We start from the raw sequence: 21,160 nt of genomic DNA on the forward strand, positions 1-21,160 counted from the left end.
AAATGGTGCCTTCCTTGGCACACCACCGACAAAGCTGTCCAGCCACAATTTCTTACTTCCCTAAATTTTTCTTTATTTATGTCCATTTTATTTAAGAGGTAAAAGACACACACACACACACACATAAACACAGACACACAGACACACACACACACACACACTTCTGTTATCTGATTCTCTCCCCACATTCCAGAAACAGTTGCAACTGGGTCAGTTTGAAACCAGGAAATTCAGTCCAGGCCGGCCACACGGGTAGCAAAGACTCAAATATTTGTGCTTTCACCTGCTGCCACCTGGGTGTGCACCTGCAAGAAACTGGAATCTAGATAAAGCCCGACCTCCAACCTAGGGATCTGGATATGGGATGCAGGTATCCCAAGTGCCATCTGGACCCCAGTGTGAAACAACAACTCCGTAGCCATGATTTCTTTATGCCTTTTTGTAGTTTAAGACTGGATTTTTGGCTAGGAAGTTTTCACTTGGGTAATTATAAAGGCAGTTACTACAGCTGGCACTCTGGCATAGTAGTTTAAGACACCACCTAAGATGCAGGCATCCCATGTGGCTACTTGTTTGTGTTCCAGCAGCTCCACTTCCAGTGTGCTCCCCTTCTCTTGTGTCTGGGAAAGCAGTGGAGGATGGCCTGAAAAATTCACCCCTGCACACACATGGGAGACCTGGGAAATCTCAGCTATGTGGCTGCTGGCTTCAGCCTGGCCATCATTGGGCCGGGGAAGGGGGGCGCTCTACCAGCAGATGAAAGATCACTCTCTCTATTATGTAAAAGACAGAGTTATAAAGCTTTAAAAAGATAAACAGATGTTTTCTGTTTCAAGACAAACCCAAGTATGGCACATATTTTCTTTCTGTTATACCTATGACAGTTTACCACCAGCATCCTTATACCCACTTCTTCTCAAATAAGTGTTCCTGGGTTCCCTAACGGCTCCTTTTCCTGTGGATAAAACCAGAGGAGCCTCCATGACCTATCACATCAGCCCGTGAACATGTGATACCACTATTTATTGGTCTACCATGTTTAGTTAGCTTTTGGAGCTACAAGAACAACAAAAGAAAATCATTGGCTGGAATCTTTAAAACTCGAATCCATCAACATTCTACTTCCAACATCATGTATGAAAACAACATACAATATGGTAGCTGCTATGAAAAAAACAGACTTCTTTAAGGAAATAAATCCCAGGGAGGAGGAATGACAGACTGGCTTGTCACACAGTGTCACATGTTCCCCTTAACAAGCATATGTCATCTGTTTCCCACTCCGTGAGCTCTTTCTTGTCTCCAGTTCTCCTTAACTTCATGTCTGTCTTTTGGTCCACTCATTCCTTCCAGTACACTTGTTTGACGAATATCACTAGGTTTATAGATTTTTGAAAAGAGTCTCTCTTTAGAAAAACTATATAATGGATAATCCTCTTACTTTGTATTCTATTTTTTATTGGTAGAGAACTTTAGAACAGTCACACATACAAAACTATTTTCTTAAAAATTAATCCCAAATAACAGGAGATGCTTCTCCTCATAGAAGTGAAGTCTTTAATTTCCATGAAGTTCAGAAAATCCAAGGGATTATCATAATTTTCCACATTTCTTCAACAGCACGACAAGCCTGATTGGAGCCCTCAAGTTTTCTCATTGTGCAATATGTCTGTTCCCCAAAGAGATCTCTCTAAACCTCTGAATGTGAAGAGATCTACAGGAGAGTGTTTTGCTTCCCTCCCTTTGTCGTCTCTCTTGGGACCACTGTGGCCTCTCCTTTGCTCCCAATTGTGTTCACAGACTAGTAAGGTCCCATTGACATGCTATGTGGAAGTTAAGGAACAACTAATAGATGAGTTTGGAGCAAGAGTACCTTATTTATAGAACAGCAAAACTGTTTCAACCGTAAATAGATTCATTCCTCTAAGCAAATCAGAAGCTAGATAAGATTTTCTATGCTTTTGACATTTATTATTATTTTACAGTTAGCATTTATGTAAAACTATGCTCATCCTTTGGAATTATAACCTAGTATTTCTGGATTAAATAAAAGGAAATAGTACGTAGTTAAAGAACTTGTGTTTCACAGTTTCTAGACCTTAGTAAATATTCTTGGTCTAACACAGCTCTTATGAGAGCCACAGATTTACCAGTTTATTTCTTTGGATCGAGGTTCTGTCTTCCAATGAGCCAAGTAAGTGTCTCGAAGCACTAACATTTTGGAATGCTGTATCATCTATGCTGAAAACTGGGAGGTTTTAAGAAAAGCAGCAAATTCCTGGCAATGAGGGGCCATGAGCAGAAAATTAAAAAATGCTACTGCAAGAGATCCCAACCCTGTTCCAGCAGAGACACAGAGACCCCAAGGGCAGTTAGTTCAGCAGAAAGGTGAGTGGGGCCAGGCTGCAGCAGGGGAGTGTCCTCGAGGTAGCCAAAGAAGTGTAGGTTCAGGAGTGAGGAGGTGAGTGGAAGGGAGGGACAGCGGGAGCACAGAGGGCGGGGTGCAGCTGGTCAGGCAGCTGGCAAGGTCACAGGGAAGGTCCCTGGGGCTATTCTCACTCCATTTCTAGCCTGAGGGTCATTTTTATTTTGACTTTTGGCTCATCTGCTGACTTCATAAGGATGCCACTTAGCTGCTTCAGAAGAATTTTCTACGAATAAGAGAAAAATGCCCTCTTGCTAATAGTGACTTAAACGACTCTTGGTTTGTTCACAAGAAACCTATAATAAAAAATCCATTTTAATTTAGACAAACCATGCTATCAATGAACGTTCCTCCCAGTCACCCAGTCCATATCCTATGCATTTTAAGTGTTTTGCATTACCTGATTGATGTGTTTAGTTTAATCCAAGAAACAGGAGCCTGTGAAGAGGCAATGGAATGTGCCCTGATGAGTCCAGGCAGAGCTGTGTGGTGTGCATCCTCAGTATTGTTTCAAAGAGGCAGTGTGGTAGAGTGGCTTTGAGTACAAAGTCCTGTTCATGTCCTTAACAGATGGGTGGCTTTGCACAGCTTCAGCAGCAGCCTCTCAACATGTGTGGTTATTAAGCGCTTGAAATGTAGCTAATGTAGTGAAGAAACGAAATTTTTAACTTCATTTAATTTAAAATATTTTTCGTTTGTTTAATCATGGGGATGAATGCTCTAATCCAGTTATTGAAAAATGCTTTATAGTGCTTTTGGAAAAAACATCAGTATATGAATTGATTTTCTCAACTGTAAATTTTATGAAATCAAACTTATGCACAAAATATTTATGATGGAAATTTAGCATCCAAACTGAAATGTTTTACAAGTATGAATTCACACTGGATTTTGAAAATATGTTGTCAAGAAAAGAGGTGGAATGTCTTAATATTGATCACATTTCAAAATAGTAATCATTTGGATGCACTGACTTAAATAAATTATATTACTAAGATACATTTCATTTCAATTTGCTTTCTAAAACGTAGCTCCTAGAAGATTCTGATGGCATATAAGGATTACATTTTATTTCAATTGGTCAGAGCTACTTATGTAAATGTTTTTTCTTCCCCAATGACAGGGGAATAAAAATGGCCATTTCCTCCCGTGCTTGTTGTAGCAACCAGAAAAAATCACTGTGTCAAGTTCTCCACCACGTGCCTGGCAGGAGCTAGAGTGCTCACCAAAGAGCTATTCCAATTTTTTATTGTGTATCTACTTGTAGAAGAATTGAGATTTGGTCATTTGGAATTCTTGTGTAATAACAGATACAAATTTGGAGTAGAGACTTCACATCAAAAAACACTGAAATAACTTGAAAGTTAGAGAGGAAGCAGTCTGCTTTCTATCTTCTCTCTTCCTCTCTCTCATGCTTATACTGACTTGATTTTTTTTTATTATTGTGCTGGTTTTAAGTTTTTTCAGAAAGATTGTGTACATTTCAACTTTGTTTCTTACAGTTTCTAAAGCTGGCATAATTTGGAGAGTCAGAAAGATGTGTTTTTAGTTAATAGTGAAAACAAAAACAGAAGCGGAAAAAAAAATCAGCTTCAGAGGAGCAGCAGTGGGTAAGGAGAGGCTGAGCTCCAGCCTCCCCCCTGAGTAACCTGTCGGTGTGCTAATCCACTCAGCTATTATCACTGCATTCTGCTCAACAGGCTGCTAGTGATCTCCATTCTCTGTTGCACAAACTGAATTCCCCTTAAGCAAGTTAGCTTTTCCTTTTTCTAAAATACCTTTTAAAGGTAGATTAAATTTGCGAACTTTTCTTACTTTCAGCAAGACAAGTGAAGCAACAATAAGAGCTAAAACTTAGGCCTATTACAGGCTCCAAGTGGAATTAACCAAACAGTGTGAGAGACGGAATAACAGAGACCTGTAAAGCTTACAGACTACTCCGCAGCCTCTGTGGCTACTGCCTTTCCATGGTAAAGGGAGAAAAGGTGGTACACCAGTGTTCAGGTCACCCAGAGGCTGTGCTGGAGATGGGGAGTGAGTCTGACGTTATTCAGGTGTGTTCGGCATCGTCTCAAGGTCCATGAGAGTGAATGAGGAAGGTAGCCGACTCGGGTCAGAATCAGAGAATTTGAAAATGCCGTGGACCATGGCTGTAAACTAAGAACATGGGTAGCTTCTAGAAGCTGGAAGAACATGGATTCTGCCCCAAGAGGCTTCAGAAAACAAGTCGGCTCTACTAGGTTTAGTGTTGTCAATTTTGCTTCAGCTCCTGACCTCTAAGAAATGTGAGGTAACTCATATGTGATGTCCAATTTGTAGAATGATGACTCTGTGATAACTCATCTTGGCGGGGGACAGGAAATGAGTAGAGACAAGCATCCTCAATAGTCGCATTTTGCAGACAGGAAAGCAAAGATGCTGAAATGTATGTAAATAAGTGACCCTCCTGGTTAGCATGTTCTTTTGCAAAGGATTCAGGTCCATGCATTTTGGCTCTAACCCATGACAGTGAGAGGAGAAATGGGATGGACACAGGGCACTCTCTCCCATGGCTTCTTATGTGTGCCATGTTCTGCTCCATTGCTTTAGCACCTTTTCATTCTCAAGGTGTCAGCTCCATGGCCACGTCCTTAAGGGTACACCTGCTCTGGCCACTCGGAAGAACTCAAAGAAGTCTCTGGGTAAGCCTCCTGGCAGTGCTACTTCACATTTGCCCGAGTCCGGGATCTACCAATAAGATGTAAGCCCTGTGAGAGAGCAGGGACCCCATCCCCTGTGCCCGCTAAAAACCAGGAGCTTTTGTCTCAAACTTCTCCACTGAATTTCTGACTCACCGATCATCCAACCATGACAAATCTCCTGGGTGCATATTAAATCTGTTGATTTAAAAAATACATTCCATTACAACAAGTAGATTTGGGGAAAGGAATGTCAACAATTTTGAGATTACTGCCTACCCAAGGAAATCAGCTCCATATAAGATAAAATCTGAAAGCATAAAATATTATCCAAAGGAACTTACTGAAGCAAGACGAAACCACTGTGTTCGTGTTTGATTTACCAAAAGATGCACTTTTCTCCCTCAAATATATTAGTTTTCTCAGGATATCATTAGATTCAAGGTTGGTGTTTGGGGATAAGATGAAAATTCCTTTTCCAGAAACAAAGAAACAAACAAAAACGAAACAAACATCCTGGGGTTTTTCTATATTTGATTAAGCTGTATCCCCAATCATTTGAGTCCATATTATTCTAATCAGCACTCTGCATTTCTCCTTAGTAATGAAATATAAATCTAGCGTTAACATTGAACATTGCTTTTAGTATGACTGTCTATATGATCCCACGCCACCAATATGCAAGTTGGATTTTAGCTAGCTTCACATTTTAAACTTTGTTTTTTAGGCTTTGCATGTTTTCAGACTTGTGTTTTTGTGTGTGTGTGTGTGCCTTACCATTTCTCGATTTTATATCATCTGGAAAACCAGAAAGATTTAGGATATTTTGATGAGCTATTGCTGAATATGAATTAAGTATGGGTTTGTCTCAAAGATTGGTACTAGTAACAACTGAGCCTTTGATCACAGTCAATTAATTCAATTAATTTTTTATACCCGTGGGGAAGCCTTTCAATTCATTTGTCCATTTTCTGTGGTTTTCAGGTTCATCTCAAAACCAATTGACACAGAAAAATAATCGCCAAAATCATGCTTTTAAGCTCCATGTTCCACCCATTGAGAGCAGCCCATTGAAAACCACCCCCTATTCTGTGGGTTTCCTTCCCAGAGCAGTCCTCCAGCCATAAATTCAAGGTTCAGTCTCAATAAAATGAAACTAAGCATTAACTCATGCTTTAAAGAGTTCGGAAATGGATTTCTTCCTTCCACATCCATTCAAGAAGATGAAACTGGAGAAAATATTAAAATTCCTTTGATAATAATATTTTATCAGATTAGAATATTATAGAGATCAGAAGGCATCACATTTTCTTTGAAGTCGTTCCCATAGAACATCCCTCTCTCATCCCAATTTTATTCATAGGACACAAATGTAATCAACCACACATTCTAAAGATACAAAATTGCTACTTTCAACATGACTCATTTCCTTCATTTAGTTACTTTTCTCAGGTTCCCAATGTACTTGGGCGGGAAGAAGGGGTTCTTGTGCCTGTCCTAGAAGAAGGGGCTCAAATGTAGAGACTCACTGAAGGTCAAGGGAATGATGTAGACTTTGATCTCACACTACTGGCCTCTGTTTTGGCCACACACATCTTACCATTCTTTTGGGATAGATGTGAAATAAACATGGGAAAGATCTATTGTAAGTGGCTTTCTCCTATTGCCTACCAACTTACCCAACAAACACAGAATGGTGATCCACACCATTACTTACAGTGGAACTTAGGGTTAATAAGCTCACCTTTGCAACTGCACAACTCCTTGTGGTTCATTCATTAGTTCACACTGTGATTCTAAGTAAATACTCTACTATATCCAAGAAAGAGGGCAGATCACTGTCCCCGGTTAGCAAGCTTACAGAAATGAGACATCCCGGCTTTGCTGAAATGACAGACTTGAGACTCAAATCCCAGGGACTCCAACTCCAAACCTAGGATTCATTGTTCAAATGACAAAATTCTGAGATCCTCAGGTGAACAACAGGTACCTGGGGAAAACCCAAGCCCCTTCATGTCTTGTTATGCACAGCAGTAAATTCACTGTGGAGGCCATACAAAAGAAAAAAGATTGTTTGCAGATGAGGCCAAATCATTCAGCAGACAGACTGAAAGACACCATCTTTCTGCAACTGCTCCAACTAAGTATCCCAAGCTCGGCTTGCCATGGGTGGTCTCGTACCTCCTCCTCCCTCACCTTTCTCCTCCTCCCTCACCTTCCTCCTCCTCCTCACCCTCTCCTTTATTTATTTATTCTTTTCTTTGTTTTATGCCACTTTAAAATCATAAAAATGATTCCTAGTTTGTGGACCGAAGGACTGCTGACAATCCTCTCATGAAGCAGCTGGGCAGTTAACCTAGTCCCTTCCTGAGTGCTAAAGGAGGACTTGCCATGGAGATCTTGGGCCAATAACAGCAACAACAAAATCCCCTTGCCTTGAAAGGCTCATCACATAACCCACACAATCCTTTCAACCCAGAAGAGGTTTCAACCCTTACACTCAATCAAAAATTTTAAGCTATTGTTACTTTCCTCTGTCTTTGATCAAAATTAAATGCAAAGGCCCCAGTGCAGTAGTCTAGTGGCGAAAGTCCTCACCTTGAACTCGCCAGGATCCCATTTGGGCACCCATGCTAATCCTGGCAGCCCTGGCTTCGGATCAGCTCAGCTCAGCTGTGGCCATCGCAGCTGGCTGGGGAGTGAATCTTGCTCTCTGTCGCCCCTTTTCTCTATATATCTGACTTTGCAACAAAAATAAGTAAATCTAAAAAAATTAAATACAAAGCCACATTAGGCTTGCTATACACTCTATGTTTTTTACTTCCACATTTTATGGTTGCTCATGGATTTCACAGTTCACTTTTGAACTGAGACTCTGATAGGCTGGTGTGTGGGATATGGTCCTATAGCCAGAATGAGAACAGCCACCTTCCTGGCGTTAACTTTCATTCTCTTGAGTCACTTCTGCTCTGCAAAGTATTAGTCGTTAAGTACTCTTTTATAAGGGGAAGAAAAACACTTAAAAAAAGTCAGTATCTGGGAATGGTTATCAGCAAATGACATAGAAATTATAGATAGCAATCACCAAGCAGTAGATTCATGAAAGCGGAAACCAACACTGGCTGAGAACTTTATCCAAGTAAACTATCAAGGAAATAAGAAAAAAAATTAACTCATGAAACACTGTTGGACAATAATCCCAGACAAAACTTTTGGCTGAAAGAGAATTTTGAAAGAATTTCTTCTCAGGTTTTCAGCTCAACTTGGATCTATTTTAAAAGAGGTTAGGATTCATGTGGCCTTATTATTACTAAAGGCCGAAATGCTTAGCTGTGATGTACAACAAAGTCACCCCACTTTTTTTAACCACATGGCCAAACCATAGGCATGGCCCAAAGCTTATCCCTGTAGGAAGACCCGAACATTGCACTGCAGAAATGAATCCTTTTATGAGCTGCCACCTCACTCCTGCCATAATGTCCCAAGTCTGAAGCACGGATAGTAAGCAATGCTGCTGAGTGTGCAGCAAGGGGAAGACTCACACACCGGTGGGGATGTCTATTAGTGCATTCACTGTGGAAAGCACTGTGCAAATGTCCTAAAGAGCTAGAAATAGTGTACATGATGCAGCAATCCCACCGCTGGGTACATACCCCCCAGAAAGAACACACCATTGCAAACACATACCCACAACACCATGTTTATAACAGCACTGTTCATAACAGCAAAACTTAGGAACAAAGTGCTCATCATCGCATAAACGGATAAAGAAAATACGGCATATATTCCCAGTGGAATATTATTTACTTGTGAATAAGGAATGCAATTGTACCACTTGGAGCAAAATAGACTTGACTGGCAGACATCATGTGCAGTGAAATAAGCAAGATGCATAAAGAAAAATACTGCATGTTCTCCATTACATGTGGAAGCTAAAGTTCTAAACAACAACAACAAAAAATGTAAAAAGAAGGAAATAACTGTATTAGTATTTCTGAAAACAGTTTTTTTAAAGATTAATTTTATTTTTATTAGTCAGATATACACAGAGAGGAGGGGAGACAGAGAAGAAGATTTTTTGTCTGCGTTGATCCAAAGCCAAGAGTCAAGAGCCCCATCCAGGTCTCCCATGTAGGTGCAGGGTCCCCAGGCTTTGGGCCGTCCTTGACTGCTTTCTCAGGCCACAAGCAGGGAGCTGGATGGGAAGCGGGGCCGCCAGGATTAGAACCGATGCTGATGTGATTCCTAGTGTGTGACAGGCGAGGACTTCAGCCACTATGCTACCATACCATGCCCTGCAAATATAGCTTTATAAAACCTTGCTTTATACCTTCTCAAATCAGTGATTAGGAATGTTCTATTACTATAATTTTAATGATCTGTGATTGCTTTAAAGTGTCTATTTCTGTACTTGACAAAAACAGCCGTATTTCCTTTCAATTATTTAGAGACATTGTCTATATTTCCACTAACCTACGGTACTTTTGCTTTTGACTTGTTAAACTTCTTACTTGATGAGATATCAAGCTTTTCTACTGTACCATAATTTGAAAATATATTACTCAAAAACCGCAAGAAAAGTGAGAAAGAGAAAGGGTGGGAGGGAGGGAATAAGGGAATATTATTATGTTCTTAGAATCATAAATCACACTGAATTCTTAGAAATGAACAAAAAATTAAAAGCAATGAGTCTCTTTGGTACAGCCTTCCATGATAAAAATCCTGAAGGACAAAACCTCAACATTGAAACCTTTGTGTTTGTCTTGGCAGCCTTCTTGATTGTCAGCTTACTCTTGAACATTTCGATTAAGAGCTAAGTGGGTCGCTCTATCAACTGGGCTTTTCATATTAGTGTCAACTGCTTGCAAATGTCAAGCAGCCAACAGCTACCTATCAGCTACCTATTCAGAGGCTAGTCTGTAAAAGGTGCGTGGTGGGACTTCAGGGGCAAAATATGCAGGCTTATTTATTACCTACATTTTGAAATTGTATCCACCAGTGACATAATTAAACATACATGAAAAGTAAGTAACCAAGGTCAAGCTATGTTTGAAGGCAATACACAATTAACTGCCAAACTGATTTACACTCTGTGGACATTATAGAAGATTACAAGAGAAAGATATCATTTATTCATTTATCAAACTACTATGGGTAACTTCATTGGACCAGGTCCCTTGAAACTCCAACCTAATAGAAACAACTCTTTGCCTTACATCTCCATGTGTAGCCCTATCAGGCTTTTCAAATTAAACATTCTTATGTGGAATGTCCATTCTCTTTCCAAACTGTCTTCTCTTCACAGGCCCTGTTCTGAAATATATCCAGAATTTAGCCATTTCAAATGCCATCCAGGTCTAGTGCTGTGATCAATGCAATAGCTTATTAATGAGTGGTCTTGCTAAATTCTGAAACAGTCTTACCTGATAGGAATGATTACTCTTAAAGACCCAAGAAAGAGACATCACTAGTCAAGATCCTACAGCCAGCGAGCAGGTAGCAGACACAACTTCAACCTCGACGAGCTGCCGGACTGTAGCTGTTCCCCATCAGCCCCCCCGACCTCATCACCCACTGCCTTTCTTTTGTCTGACCAAGTCACACTGACCTTTTCATTGTTCCTCAGCAACTCCAGGCTTCTTCCCATACTAGTTTTGACCTTGGCTAGTCCTGCTGCCTAAACTTTCCAGCCGTTTCCCCCTTGAAATTAACATGGCTTACTCCCTCACTGCCTTTGATTCTTTCTTAAAATGATACTCCAACTAAAATGCCTTTGGCCGCCCCACTGCATAACTTTCTGATACATCTAAGCACTCTTCAAAGCATTTGACATATAATTCTGCTTAGCATATTCACATAGCAGCTCTGGTTTGCTGGGATTACTATTCCCATTTCACAGATAAAGAATAAAAGAGAGGTGTCAAAAGAGCATGTTGAAGACCACCAGCTGGTACGTGAGGAAGTCAGAATTCCAGCCCAGATGGTCCAGCTCCTATGTTTGCGAGCTTAAACAAGTATAATCAACATTAAAAATGTGATTGTGAGCAATGAAAGCACGAGAAAAAAAAAATAAGTTTTTTCAGGAACATAGACCTGAACGGGAAGATTAGTCAAAATGAGAACATCAGGAGGCAGGGCTGGAAGTGGAGTTTAGACCACCACCTGCTAGCGTTGAGTCTTGTTCTCAGCGTCATTCACACTGGCATCTGAGGGTGATGCTGAAAGGGCAGATCCCCAGGCCCATCTCTTTCACCTCAGCGCCAAGCTACTGCATCTCAAAGGTCCAGATGAGCAGAGACTCTCAAGCGATTTTAAAACTAAAAACGTTAAAGCCAGATATTTTGGAGGATAAACAATTTTTCATTGTCTTAAGTTTGTAAGCATCATGACTTTAACGTTATATTCGCATGTTAGTAAAATACGCAAAATGTGCTATCACATGTAAAATACTGCAGCTGAGTGCAGGGTTCTTTGATGGTTTTGTCCATTTGTGTGTGCCAAGTGTCCAGAACACTAGCTGGCCCACAGTGAGTCTACAATAAACACTTGTCGAAAGTATGAATTTCTGAGTTGCCCAAAGAAAACTTTCAAGTTCAACAGCTTTGTAAAATCACAATTTGTCCTCAGTCCAAAATTTTCATTATGCTTCTATAAAAATTCAGTTTGTTTTATTCTCATTTCCTTAGAAATGTGAACAGAGTGGAATGTGCATTGTACAGCCACTGATCCAAGTCACAGCTGTGTGATGTTAACAAGATAGCCAACAGTCCCGCTTCCTTCTAGATCTAATTCAATGCTAAGAAAGATACTGTACAGATAAAAAGAGTCTTTGTAAAAGTAAAAAATATTCATAAGGCAAATCTTTGAAACTTTGCCATTTTGAATACACATATATTTCTTTGGAACATTTCCAGCTGCAAAATGCATGACCTAAACATTAAATTTAGAAAAAGAATGATCATTTTAATGATTGATCCCATATCAACAATATTCATAGCTACAGAACATGTTCATGTTATAGAAAAGCGTTTAACTTGAAAACCAAAAGTCTCTCTGACCTTTGAACTATCTCAACTTGTTTTAAACCTAGTTTGTGAAAACTTATGGATGTTCTGAGCATGGAACACACTTTGTTTAAAGTAATAATCATACCTCCAAATTCATGAGTAATAATGCTTTCTGAAAATCAAATATTGATTTGCTGAAGACATTGGCATAGGATCTTATGGTTTAGTATTCCGACTCTCAAAGCACTATTGAAGTCAGATGACGTTTCCTTAATAACAGTGTAACAGGTATTTTTCACTCATTATTTATTACTTCATTGATACGTGAACATTGACATTTAAGGGAAAAATGTCAGTTGCGCTGGAACCAACCCAACTTCAATAGGTCCCTAGTTTTGAACAGTGTAGCATATCATGTTAAGTCAAAACAGGGAGCTCTAGGGAAGGCAGCTCTTTCCCTAAGCCTAAAGCAAGGAAGGGCTCTGTTTTCTATTTATTCCTGCTGATGAAACAAACACATGAGGAAGCAGCAACATCACTGACCACAATGAAAGCACAGGCAAAGATGAATTAAGCAGCAAGCACATCTTTCCAATGAAAATGCTATGCATTCCACAAAATCTTCAATATTTTCTTCTCATTTCAAACATAAGTTACACGTATTATAAAAGCCCTAAGATTGCAAAATCTGAAATAAAAATCCCAGACACCTTAATTTACACATCAATCTACCAGCACTCCCTGTAACCTGGCTCCATACATCTGACTTGCAGCTCCTCTTTTCACATTAGAGTTGTAAAATAAACCCTACCTAATTAAATCAAATTCCACAATTTTATCTTTAGTTCTACAGACATTTTAGTAGCAAGCATGCAAAACATTAGGCAGAAGAAAAATCTCTAATACTCCAGTAAGTTGCACATTTTCATGACAGATCTAAGAGAAAGAAAATAAGTTCTTGGTATGATAGAAAGAGTTCTGCAAATTTTTCTCCAAACTGTACAGCAAAGCAGTAAACTCTACATGACAGATATATTGATCTAAAGCGTAGCACCCACACCCTTAAATTGCAGCCTCTATAATAACAGCTCAATTGACCAAGGCTCCTTTGCCACGGATACCATACCATTATGATGAGCGTTCTGGGTCTACTCATTTCATCGTCACTTTCCAGGGGCAGAATTTCATGGGATGGTTCCTCCTGGCGTCGTCTGCAGATGTGTGGACAGCTCCTCTGGACCACAGAGCGAAAAGCTTGAAGCAAAACAATGCTGGCAGTGCAGCCCATCGCTGCATCCTGGAGCCTACGGAATAACTTCTATGTTGACGCTATGTTTGAAAAACAGTGGCTCCTTGTCCCTGAAACAGCCTACACTGCAGCTGCAGGCGGCTCACTCTCCAATCACTTCCTTCAGCTCTGATCATCTGACCAGGGCCAAATAGCTTGGATGCAGAGATTGGAAAGATTGGATCCACGGAAACACACTCAAGAATATCACAGCCTTTCTCCCTGAAAGTATTTCTCAATTCATTTTGAGAGCTTGTTTTCTGTTCATTACAACTCCTTGATTCCTGAGTCAGAAGTTTGACTCACTCAGACACGTAAATAAATCAGTCTTTTACAGATTAAATAACTGAACAACTGACTTCTCACTGATGTTTTTCCCAAGGCAAATGAGCATCATTTACGGAGCGGAAATGATTTGTTTTTTAAAAAACTGTCAACACTTCCTGGAAGAAATTTTGCTTGCTATTTCATTAAGTGACAGGAGTTTTACTTGTCACAGCTCGTTCGTTTCAGAAATGAAATTGGCTCCAATGAAATCAAGATGATTTATCCTAAGGATGCATGCGTTAACCTAACCCACATGAGTGAAACCAGTGTTCCCGTGATTTCCCTTTCAACAATAGGGTTGTTCTGTTCCCACAAATGCAGTTCAATAGCTTGATACATTTTATATTTACATAGGCAGCTTGTATGGCAGAAAATATCTCTATTACCGAGGTCACTCAGTGAGCTCTGCCAAGCTGACCTCTCAGAAAAAGCAATTGCAAGGCATTTTCACATCCTATCAGTAAGAAAGCCAAGGCTACAGGAAGGACTGGGTGGTCTCTGGGAGTTAACAGTATTCCCTGCCTCCTACGACCCCAGTCACTTAAGAGAGAACTGAGGAGATGCTTAGAAATCACGTGCCCCTGCTGGAATAGCCTCAGGACTTAATGGTAGACTGAAAGAGAATAGCACAACAGGGGATGCTGGTGCTAAAAATATCTTACCGAAAATGGATTTTGCTTACACATGAGCAAAGTATGAAATTCCCAGTAGAATTCTGAAGGTTGGGATCTTTCTTCCAAACTATTTCTTGCAGTGTAACTTGGAGATTTAAGAAAAACATGTTTGCTTCCGTCTCTGGTCTCCCTGATGTGCAAAGAGCTTATAGGAAGTCTGGGGAAGGCTTGTTAGGCTGTGAGGTGTGACCAACCCCAGCCCCAGCAAAGTTGCTTTCGTGGAAGGATCTAGAATACTGTTTAATTAGGCATTAATTGCTTAGTAATCTGTCACAACACAGCATCGTTTTAATTGGTGTCTTTGCCAGAGAACAAAAACATGTTTTTTTCTTTTTTTGCCTTGAAGAGGTACTGGCTGCCAGGAGTTTTTCATTTCCCTCTCTTTTGAGTAAACATATTTTAGTGCTTCTGGAAAAAGAAGAAAAAAATGCTAATGTTGCTGGCAAGTCCTCTAACTCCCTCTGGACCTCTGTCAGAGTGCCCGGCTGCTAATCTAAACCATTTCCTTTTTACCCCAAACAACTGGGGCATTTACTGATGAGAGGCTGCAATTTAGCCTGCCTGACTTATGCGTATTGAATATCTATATATAACACTGTCTGTCAAAGCAAAGCAGAGCGGGGTGCCAAGTTAAGGAAAGCATCCTCTGGGCTTGCCCTCTGTCAGTGCCCACCTTCACCCTGACTTCCATACTCTCTGACAAACTCTCTCCAGCTCCTGCCTTAAGTTCTCTTCACCTACTCTTGACCACTGAGCTCAGATGCAGCCATATGTCAATGATGTGAAATGCTGATAAACCCACCAGCTCCACGTGGAAACTCAACAGGGAGGCACACACCCCAGATATGCACCAAAGTGCTGCCATGGAAGATGAATTTCACACTCTAACCTGCTCTTTCACCCCTCTCTGTAATGCTGGCTAATTGTGGGGGACTGCCCCTGCATGCTGCAGAGTGGGCAAGGGGTACAGCCTACCTGCTCGTGACCCGAGGCACAGCTTCCAGCCCTGGCTGAGGAACGTGACCTCTGACATGGCTGGAGGGTCAAGGGGAATAGATGTGCCTTTTAGCCAATTACAGTGTAATCATTACTGGGTGGAGCAAGGAAGGGAAGGGGAGAGTGGGATACAAGAAGACACTCTCCTGCCCTCCCTTCCTTACCCTTTAAAAACTTGGAATTTGTATGAAATAAACAGACATCCCTCACCAGTTTTCTTCAAAGTGGTCCTGTGTCCAGAGAACACCATTGCCTCACCTACAGTGGCCCGGGGCCTGCTGGCAGGTATAAACCCCGAGAGCTAACCTCTAGTGATGCCTTTTGAAGTCAGATGGCTTGGCAGGTGCCACAATTTAAGGAAACCAATGATGTGCTTCCTAGATCTTAGAACCTCATTTTCATTTCTCTCCTGTTTGCCTCTGAGGGACTTCCCGCGCATCCAGGAGTTGCTACAGGACTCTGAATTTCCTTCCCTTTCTCCCTCTTTCTTTTCTTTGAACTTCTATTATCAAGTGGAGCAAGTATCTAAGGTCTAGTTTATTTGGAATTTAATACACCTCAGTTTCCACATGGAGAAGAAAGAAAAAGATGGGGAAAAGGAAATACTAAGTTGGATATATTTTCCAGCTCATGAGTTTCAAGCGTGCAGCAAAGCTGCAAGAAAGGCCTGGGTTCTGAGCTCTGTTTTCCACAGTAAACTAAGTCTGGGCTGGGGTGGGAAGGACACAGAATCTCCTGAAGATGAGGCCAGGTTTCCCCTCATGCTTAGTACACATGCAAACCCATAGGAAATATTAAGGATGTGAGATGTCACATCTTCAGAAGATGCCTGCTCCTTGTGAGTTATCAAGAATATGAATCATAATAGTACTACTAATATCAACGGTGCATGGTCTTGCCCACAAATGATTTTTAAATCGGCCCTTTGCTTTCTTCTCTTTCTTCCCATTTCATGAGGCAGTAAAACAAACGGGTATTGCTCAGATCCTATTTCACTGTCTTAGTTGAGAACAGAATGCCACTAAGTGTTTGAAGGCTCTATTTCCAAACAAGTATTAGGTACCGTTGGCCCCGCTTCCCATCCAACTCTCTGCTTTGCGGCATGGGAAAGCAGACGAGGTCAGCCCAAAGCCTTGGGATCCTACACCTATGTGGGAGACACAGAAGAGGCTCCTGGCAAAAAGGCTTTGGATTGGCTCAGCTCCAGCCATTGTGGCCACTTGAAGAACCATCGAATGGAAGATCTTCCTCTCTCTCTCTCCTCCTCTCTGTATATCTGCTTTCCTAATAAAAATAAATAAAATCTTTAACACACACAGTAGGTTTAAAAAGTTGATGGAAAATTATACATTGAAACTCTACTTTTCATACTTTCAGAAGTTCCCCTATTAGATCATGCTGTTTATGACATAAAACTCAATCCATCACTTTAGAAATACTAAATCATGCATCATGAAAAGGGTTTTTTTTTGTACTTACATGTGGTAGCCATGTACAGATACAGAGTAGCCTGGAGTTTGTAGGAAATAGAGGGTGTAGGAACAACACTGACAAGCTAAGGCTCATGAGAGAGAAAGATGAAAAAAATGAATGAATGAATGAAGGCAAAGAAATTGCAAAGCTCTGTGTAACAGCCCTTCAGACAAAAGGCTTCCTGCTCCTGCCTCAGGGGACTGTTTACCCACCATCAGCTGCTCACCTCTTTTCAACCTGTCCTGCCAAGTGCATTAGCTCTTTAGAGTTATGAAGTTTCCTGACCCTAGAATCATTTGACTTGGGACGTATATTTTCCTACCACTGGGGCAACACATCCAAAGATCTTTCTGCAATGGGCAAGGAAATGCATATTTAATTTAAATACATAATGCCAGTTGAAACTGTTGGACTTCCCCAGCTTTGCTAAATTATGTAACAGCTATATTTATAAACAGATATACCTAATATCTAATATGTCTAATATGTCTCAAGATATCTAAGCCTATTTGATGGTGTTCAGTTACACTGGGCCTGGACACAGTGAGATGGAAGTTGGATCCATTTTCTTCTCCTCCAAAGACCTGCTACACTCAAATCTTCTCTTACACAATACTACTCTTGAGGCAAGATTATCCGCCAAGTTCTTCAAGGTGTCAGGAACCCTGAAAGCAACTACAGATGTAAGAGTTTGTCTTGTGAAAACAAAGATGAGCTGAGATAAAATATTTTCATTTTAGAGATGAAATCTAACAAAATCAGCTTGAACTTTTAGAGACCCTAGATATGGCTTAGATTGGGTTCTTTGCCTTACAATGCGCTTTGATTAACATTTCTAGATCTTTATAGGAAAAATATTATAATTTACTAATGGGAAGGCTGAGAATTTTAGACTAAACAGTTATGGGCTGAACTGCGTTTACCCTAAGCTCTAATGTTGAATCCCCAACCTCCACTATGGCCACATCTTCCTTTAAGACATTTGTTTCTTCATTTGAAAGTAAGAGAGAGCAAGGAGGGACAGACACGCAGGCAGAGAAAGGTTCCTCTTGCTGGTTCACCACCTAAAGTGGTCATAACAGCCATGTCTGAGCCAAGCTGATGTCAGGATCCAGGACCTTTATCTGGGTCTCTAGAGACTCCAGCACTGGGCTCTTTTCTGCTGCCTTTCCCAGGCTGTTGGTAGGGAACTGGGCTGGGTCAGCATCCAGGACACAAAGCAGAAGCCGTATAGGCTGCCCACGTTGCAGGTGACAGTTTAACCCACTATATCATGATGTAGGCCCAACCACATCTTGAGATTAGGCCCTGCAGAAGTTGATTAGGTTTAAATGGAATCATGAGCATGGTGCCCTTAATCACTAGGACAGATGTCCTTATAGGAAAAGGAAGAGACACCAGATCTCTCTCTCTCTTTCTCTCTCTCTCTCTCTCTCTCTTTCCCTTTTCCCGAGCAACCTCGTTCCCCCACCCCACTCCTTAATCTGTGTCTTTCCTCCAGACATGCAATGAAGACACCATGTGGGACACAGCAAAAAGGCAGTCATCTGCAAGACAGCCTAGCCCCACCATCGTCTTGAAATTACAGTCTACAGAAAGTAAATTTCCATTCCTCAAACCACACAGTCTGTGATGTTTTATTTTATGGTGATTCTCAACAGAAAATCTTGCCCGGGGAAACCTCTAGTGAACCATCAACTCACAGACAAAGGTTCTTAACAGTCACATGATGAGTTAAGCTCCTATCCTGTGCTTCCAGAGCAGGAGTCAGGAGTTCAGGAGTCAGTGTGGAAGTTGCTTCTTATGCATCTGCATGTTCACTGTCCGAGTTCCCCATACCTGGAGTCTGGAGGCCCTGCTCTCTAGTTCAAAACAAGATGGAGCACGCTAGCTTACTTCATTCATTCCCAAAACTCAAGTGAAATGACAAAGAAGCGATTTAAAGGAACATAATTAATATGGAATAAGGGTGGTAGCTAAATTAGGGCTATAGGCTGGGAGTCACATCTCCCTTCCCCCTCCCCCTACCGTGGAATCCTCCTGTCTGCCAGTCAAGAGCCCCCTTCCCAGGATATGTTTCTCTTCACTTGGGAGGAAGTGACCCACTATAATTGACTATGGACATGAGAGAGAGAGAGAGAGAGAGAGAGAGAGAGAGAGAGAGTGTGTGTGTGTGTGTTTACTTTCCAAACTTTGGTGCCAGACAGGGGTCACTCAGTGCCTTTAGAGCTGAGGAGCAGAAAGAACAATCCAGTGACGGATGCCCCTTCCGGCCTTCACCCTTTTGTTGCCCGGCATCTCTGCTTTTCCTAGTGCTACTCCTGCTCAAAACAGTTGAGGTGTAAATCAGTTTGAATAGTAACCCAAGGCTTTTTCTTTTGCCTATCTTTGCATTTTAGAGTTCTTTTATATCTGTTTCTCTTCATTTCCACTTAATTATAGTGGGCTGCTCTTTACAGCCATCTTCCTCACATACTGACATGTGTTGAGTTGTACAGTGACTCACACTGGAAACATGCACACAGCTCTTTTGCTTGAAAAAGGGCAGGTGTGATTGCTAAGCCCTTCTTCAAGTTCATTTTCATACCCTTGGCACTGGCATAGCTCAAAGCAGGTTATTCCTTTGATGCTACACTTAAGTGCATCAGAAAATCATCTTTCATTGCTCTCTAAGCAAGCTTTCAACAGAGTATGATGGAAATGCCAATGTTGCATTCATACCAAGCCTTACATTTGCGAGGTGTTTATGTTTGCATTCCTTCCAACTCATAACACAGCTTTCTTCTTCTTTTTTGGAGTTTGGATGAAGAAATGTATTTAGAAAGAAAGATTACCAAGCAATCAAGGTCAAGGTTTTATGTTTGCTGATTTTATGAATAATAATTTGATGATGCCGACATAGCAGTTTGTCAATATAAAAACTTGAGAATTTTCTCTTGTTGTAAGTTAATGAATTTCATTTTCTATGGTAGATACCTGAAGGTTTTTGTCTTAAACATTTTGTTTTATTTATTTGTTTATATAAAGGGAATGAATTTCATATATCTTTAGCTTCCTTATTTTTAGTAGAATGTAATAGAGGGTGACCATTAAGTAAAGGATCAAGAAACAAACGCCATGATTTAATGTGAGTCTCTCATTGCTTTGTGACTTTGAATAAACAGATTCTTCACTCATCTGTTAAGTGAATGGGCATCGATGAGGCACCAACGTCTACATTCCGTGTGAGGCTCAGCATCAGACACATAGCTATTACTGAAAAAGAGAGCAAGCATGGACTTCCACACACTGTCTGTTTCTTCTTTGCCTCCTCAATAATTCTTCCTTGTCCAGGTATACAGAATGTTCCTGGGTGATAAGGAAGCTAGGTGTGTGGGACATGCCTGCACTATGCTTGGAAGTTACTTTCCTGGATCAGGGTTCATGAGTTTCGAAACCACAGCCCTGTCCTTTTCCATGAGCAAGCAAGCATTTAAACAGTTCAACAATACTTCACCTGTCATCAGGTCATTCATTTGCAATTTCAGTTATTCTGGTCACAGTAAAATCCTGGAAAGATTTTACTTCCGCAGCGCCAGAGGCGATGGCATACAATTCCTCTTACAGAGCTATGGAAGTGACTCTGAGAAGCCCTCCTACAGCTCCCATGTGCATCATTGCCTTGTGCGAGATTGTGAAGATCTTGCCAAGCTAAGCTTGTAGTAGCTTTAGGCCAGAAGTAAGGTAATTCTGACCTTTCCTGACATTGTAAGAATACAGTCAATTAGAACTGGGAGGAGGATGTCCCTGTAGAAAGCAGGTGTGTTGACAACTTCTAGGAACTCTAGTGAGGTCATTCATGACTTCAGTTGCCTGAGACTCAGCAACCAGATGGGGCCTAGGACTGAGCATGTGGATGTAAGAAGTGATTCAGAGTAACAAACATGAGCTCTGGCTTTGAAGAAATCTAAGTATGAAAACAACTTGAGTTGACATGGTATACCACTTTAATCCTATGAGCCTTATGTTCCTCAGTTGTCCAATGAGAACAAGATGAATTCCTTGTAGAATTTTTGTTACGAAGACACTTAGGAAACATTGACATGTAGCACAAAACGTTGGCAAAAATCTTATACCTGCTACCATCATTATTGTAAATAGGTGCCCAAAGGGGTAACTAATAATTCCATAACTCAAGGCTCAGCGATTACAGGCATGTGTAAGCAGTTACTCCAGCAAAAGAGAAAGCCTTGGTAGCAGAAAAAAGGGCAAGGTGAAGGGTCACTCCTCTTCATCAGCCAGTTGCCCTGTGC

At 41.0% G+C, this 21,160-nt stretch overlaps 1 protein-coding gene across 5 annotated transcripts in view; it reads right to left on the reverse strand.

Annotated features, from left to right (window-relative positions):
* Positions 1-21,160, reverse strand: part of DOCK10 (dedicator of cytokinesis 10) — a 246,269-nt gene that overhangs the window by 177,320 nt on the left and 47,789 nt on the right. Inside the window, exon 1 of one of the 5 annotated variants that reach the window (XM_040982813.1) lies at positions 13,237-15,507. The exons of the other annotated variants lie outside the window; for them this stretch is intronic. Within the exon in view, the coding sequence (XP_040838747.1) occupies positions 13,237-13,398 (162 nt within the window). The 5' untranslated portion in view covers positions 13,399-15,507. Of the gene's footprint in view, positions 1-13,236; positions 15,508-21,160 lie in introns of those variants that run through there. 5 annotated transcript variants of the gene reach the window in all.

The sequence above is a fragment of the Ochotona curzoniae genome, unplaced genomic scaffold (genome assembly GCF_017591425.1).
Source record: "Ochotona curzoniae isolate NIBS_2020 unplaced genomic scaffold, NIBS_Ocur_1.0 contig_3643, whole genome shotgun sequence".
In the NCBI taxonomy this organism is placed as follows: domain Eukaryota; kingdom Metazoa; phylum Chordata; class Mammalia; order Lagomorpha; family Ochotonidae; genus Ochotona; species Ochotona curzoniae.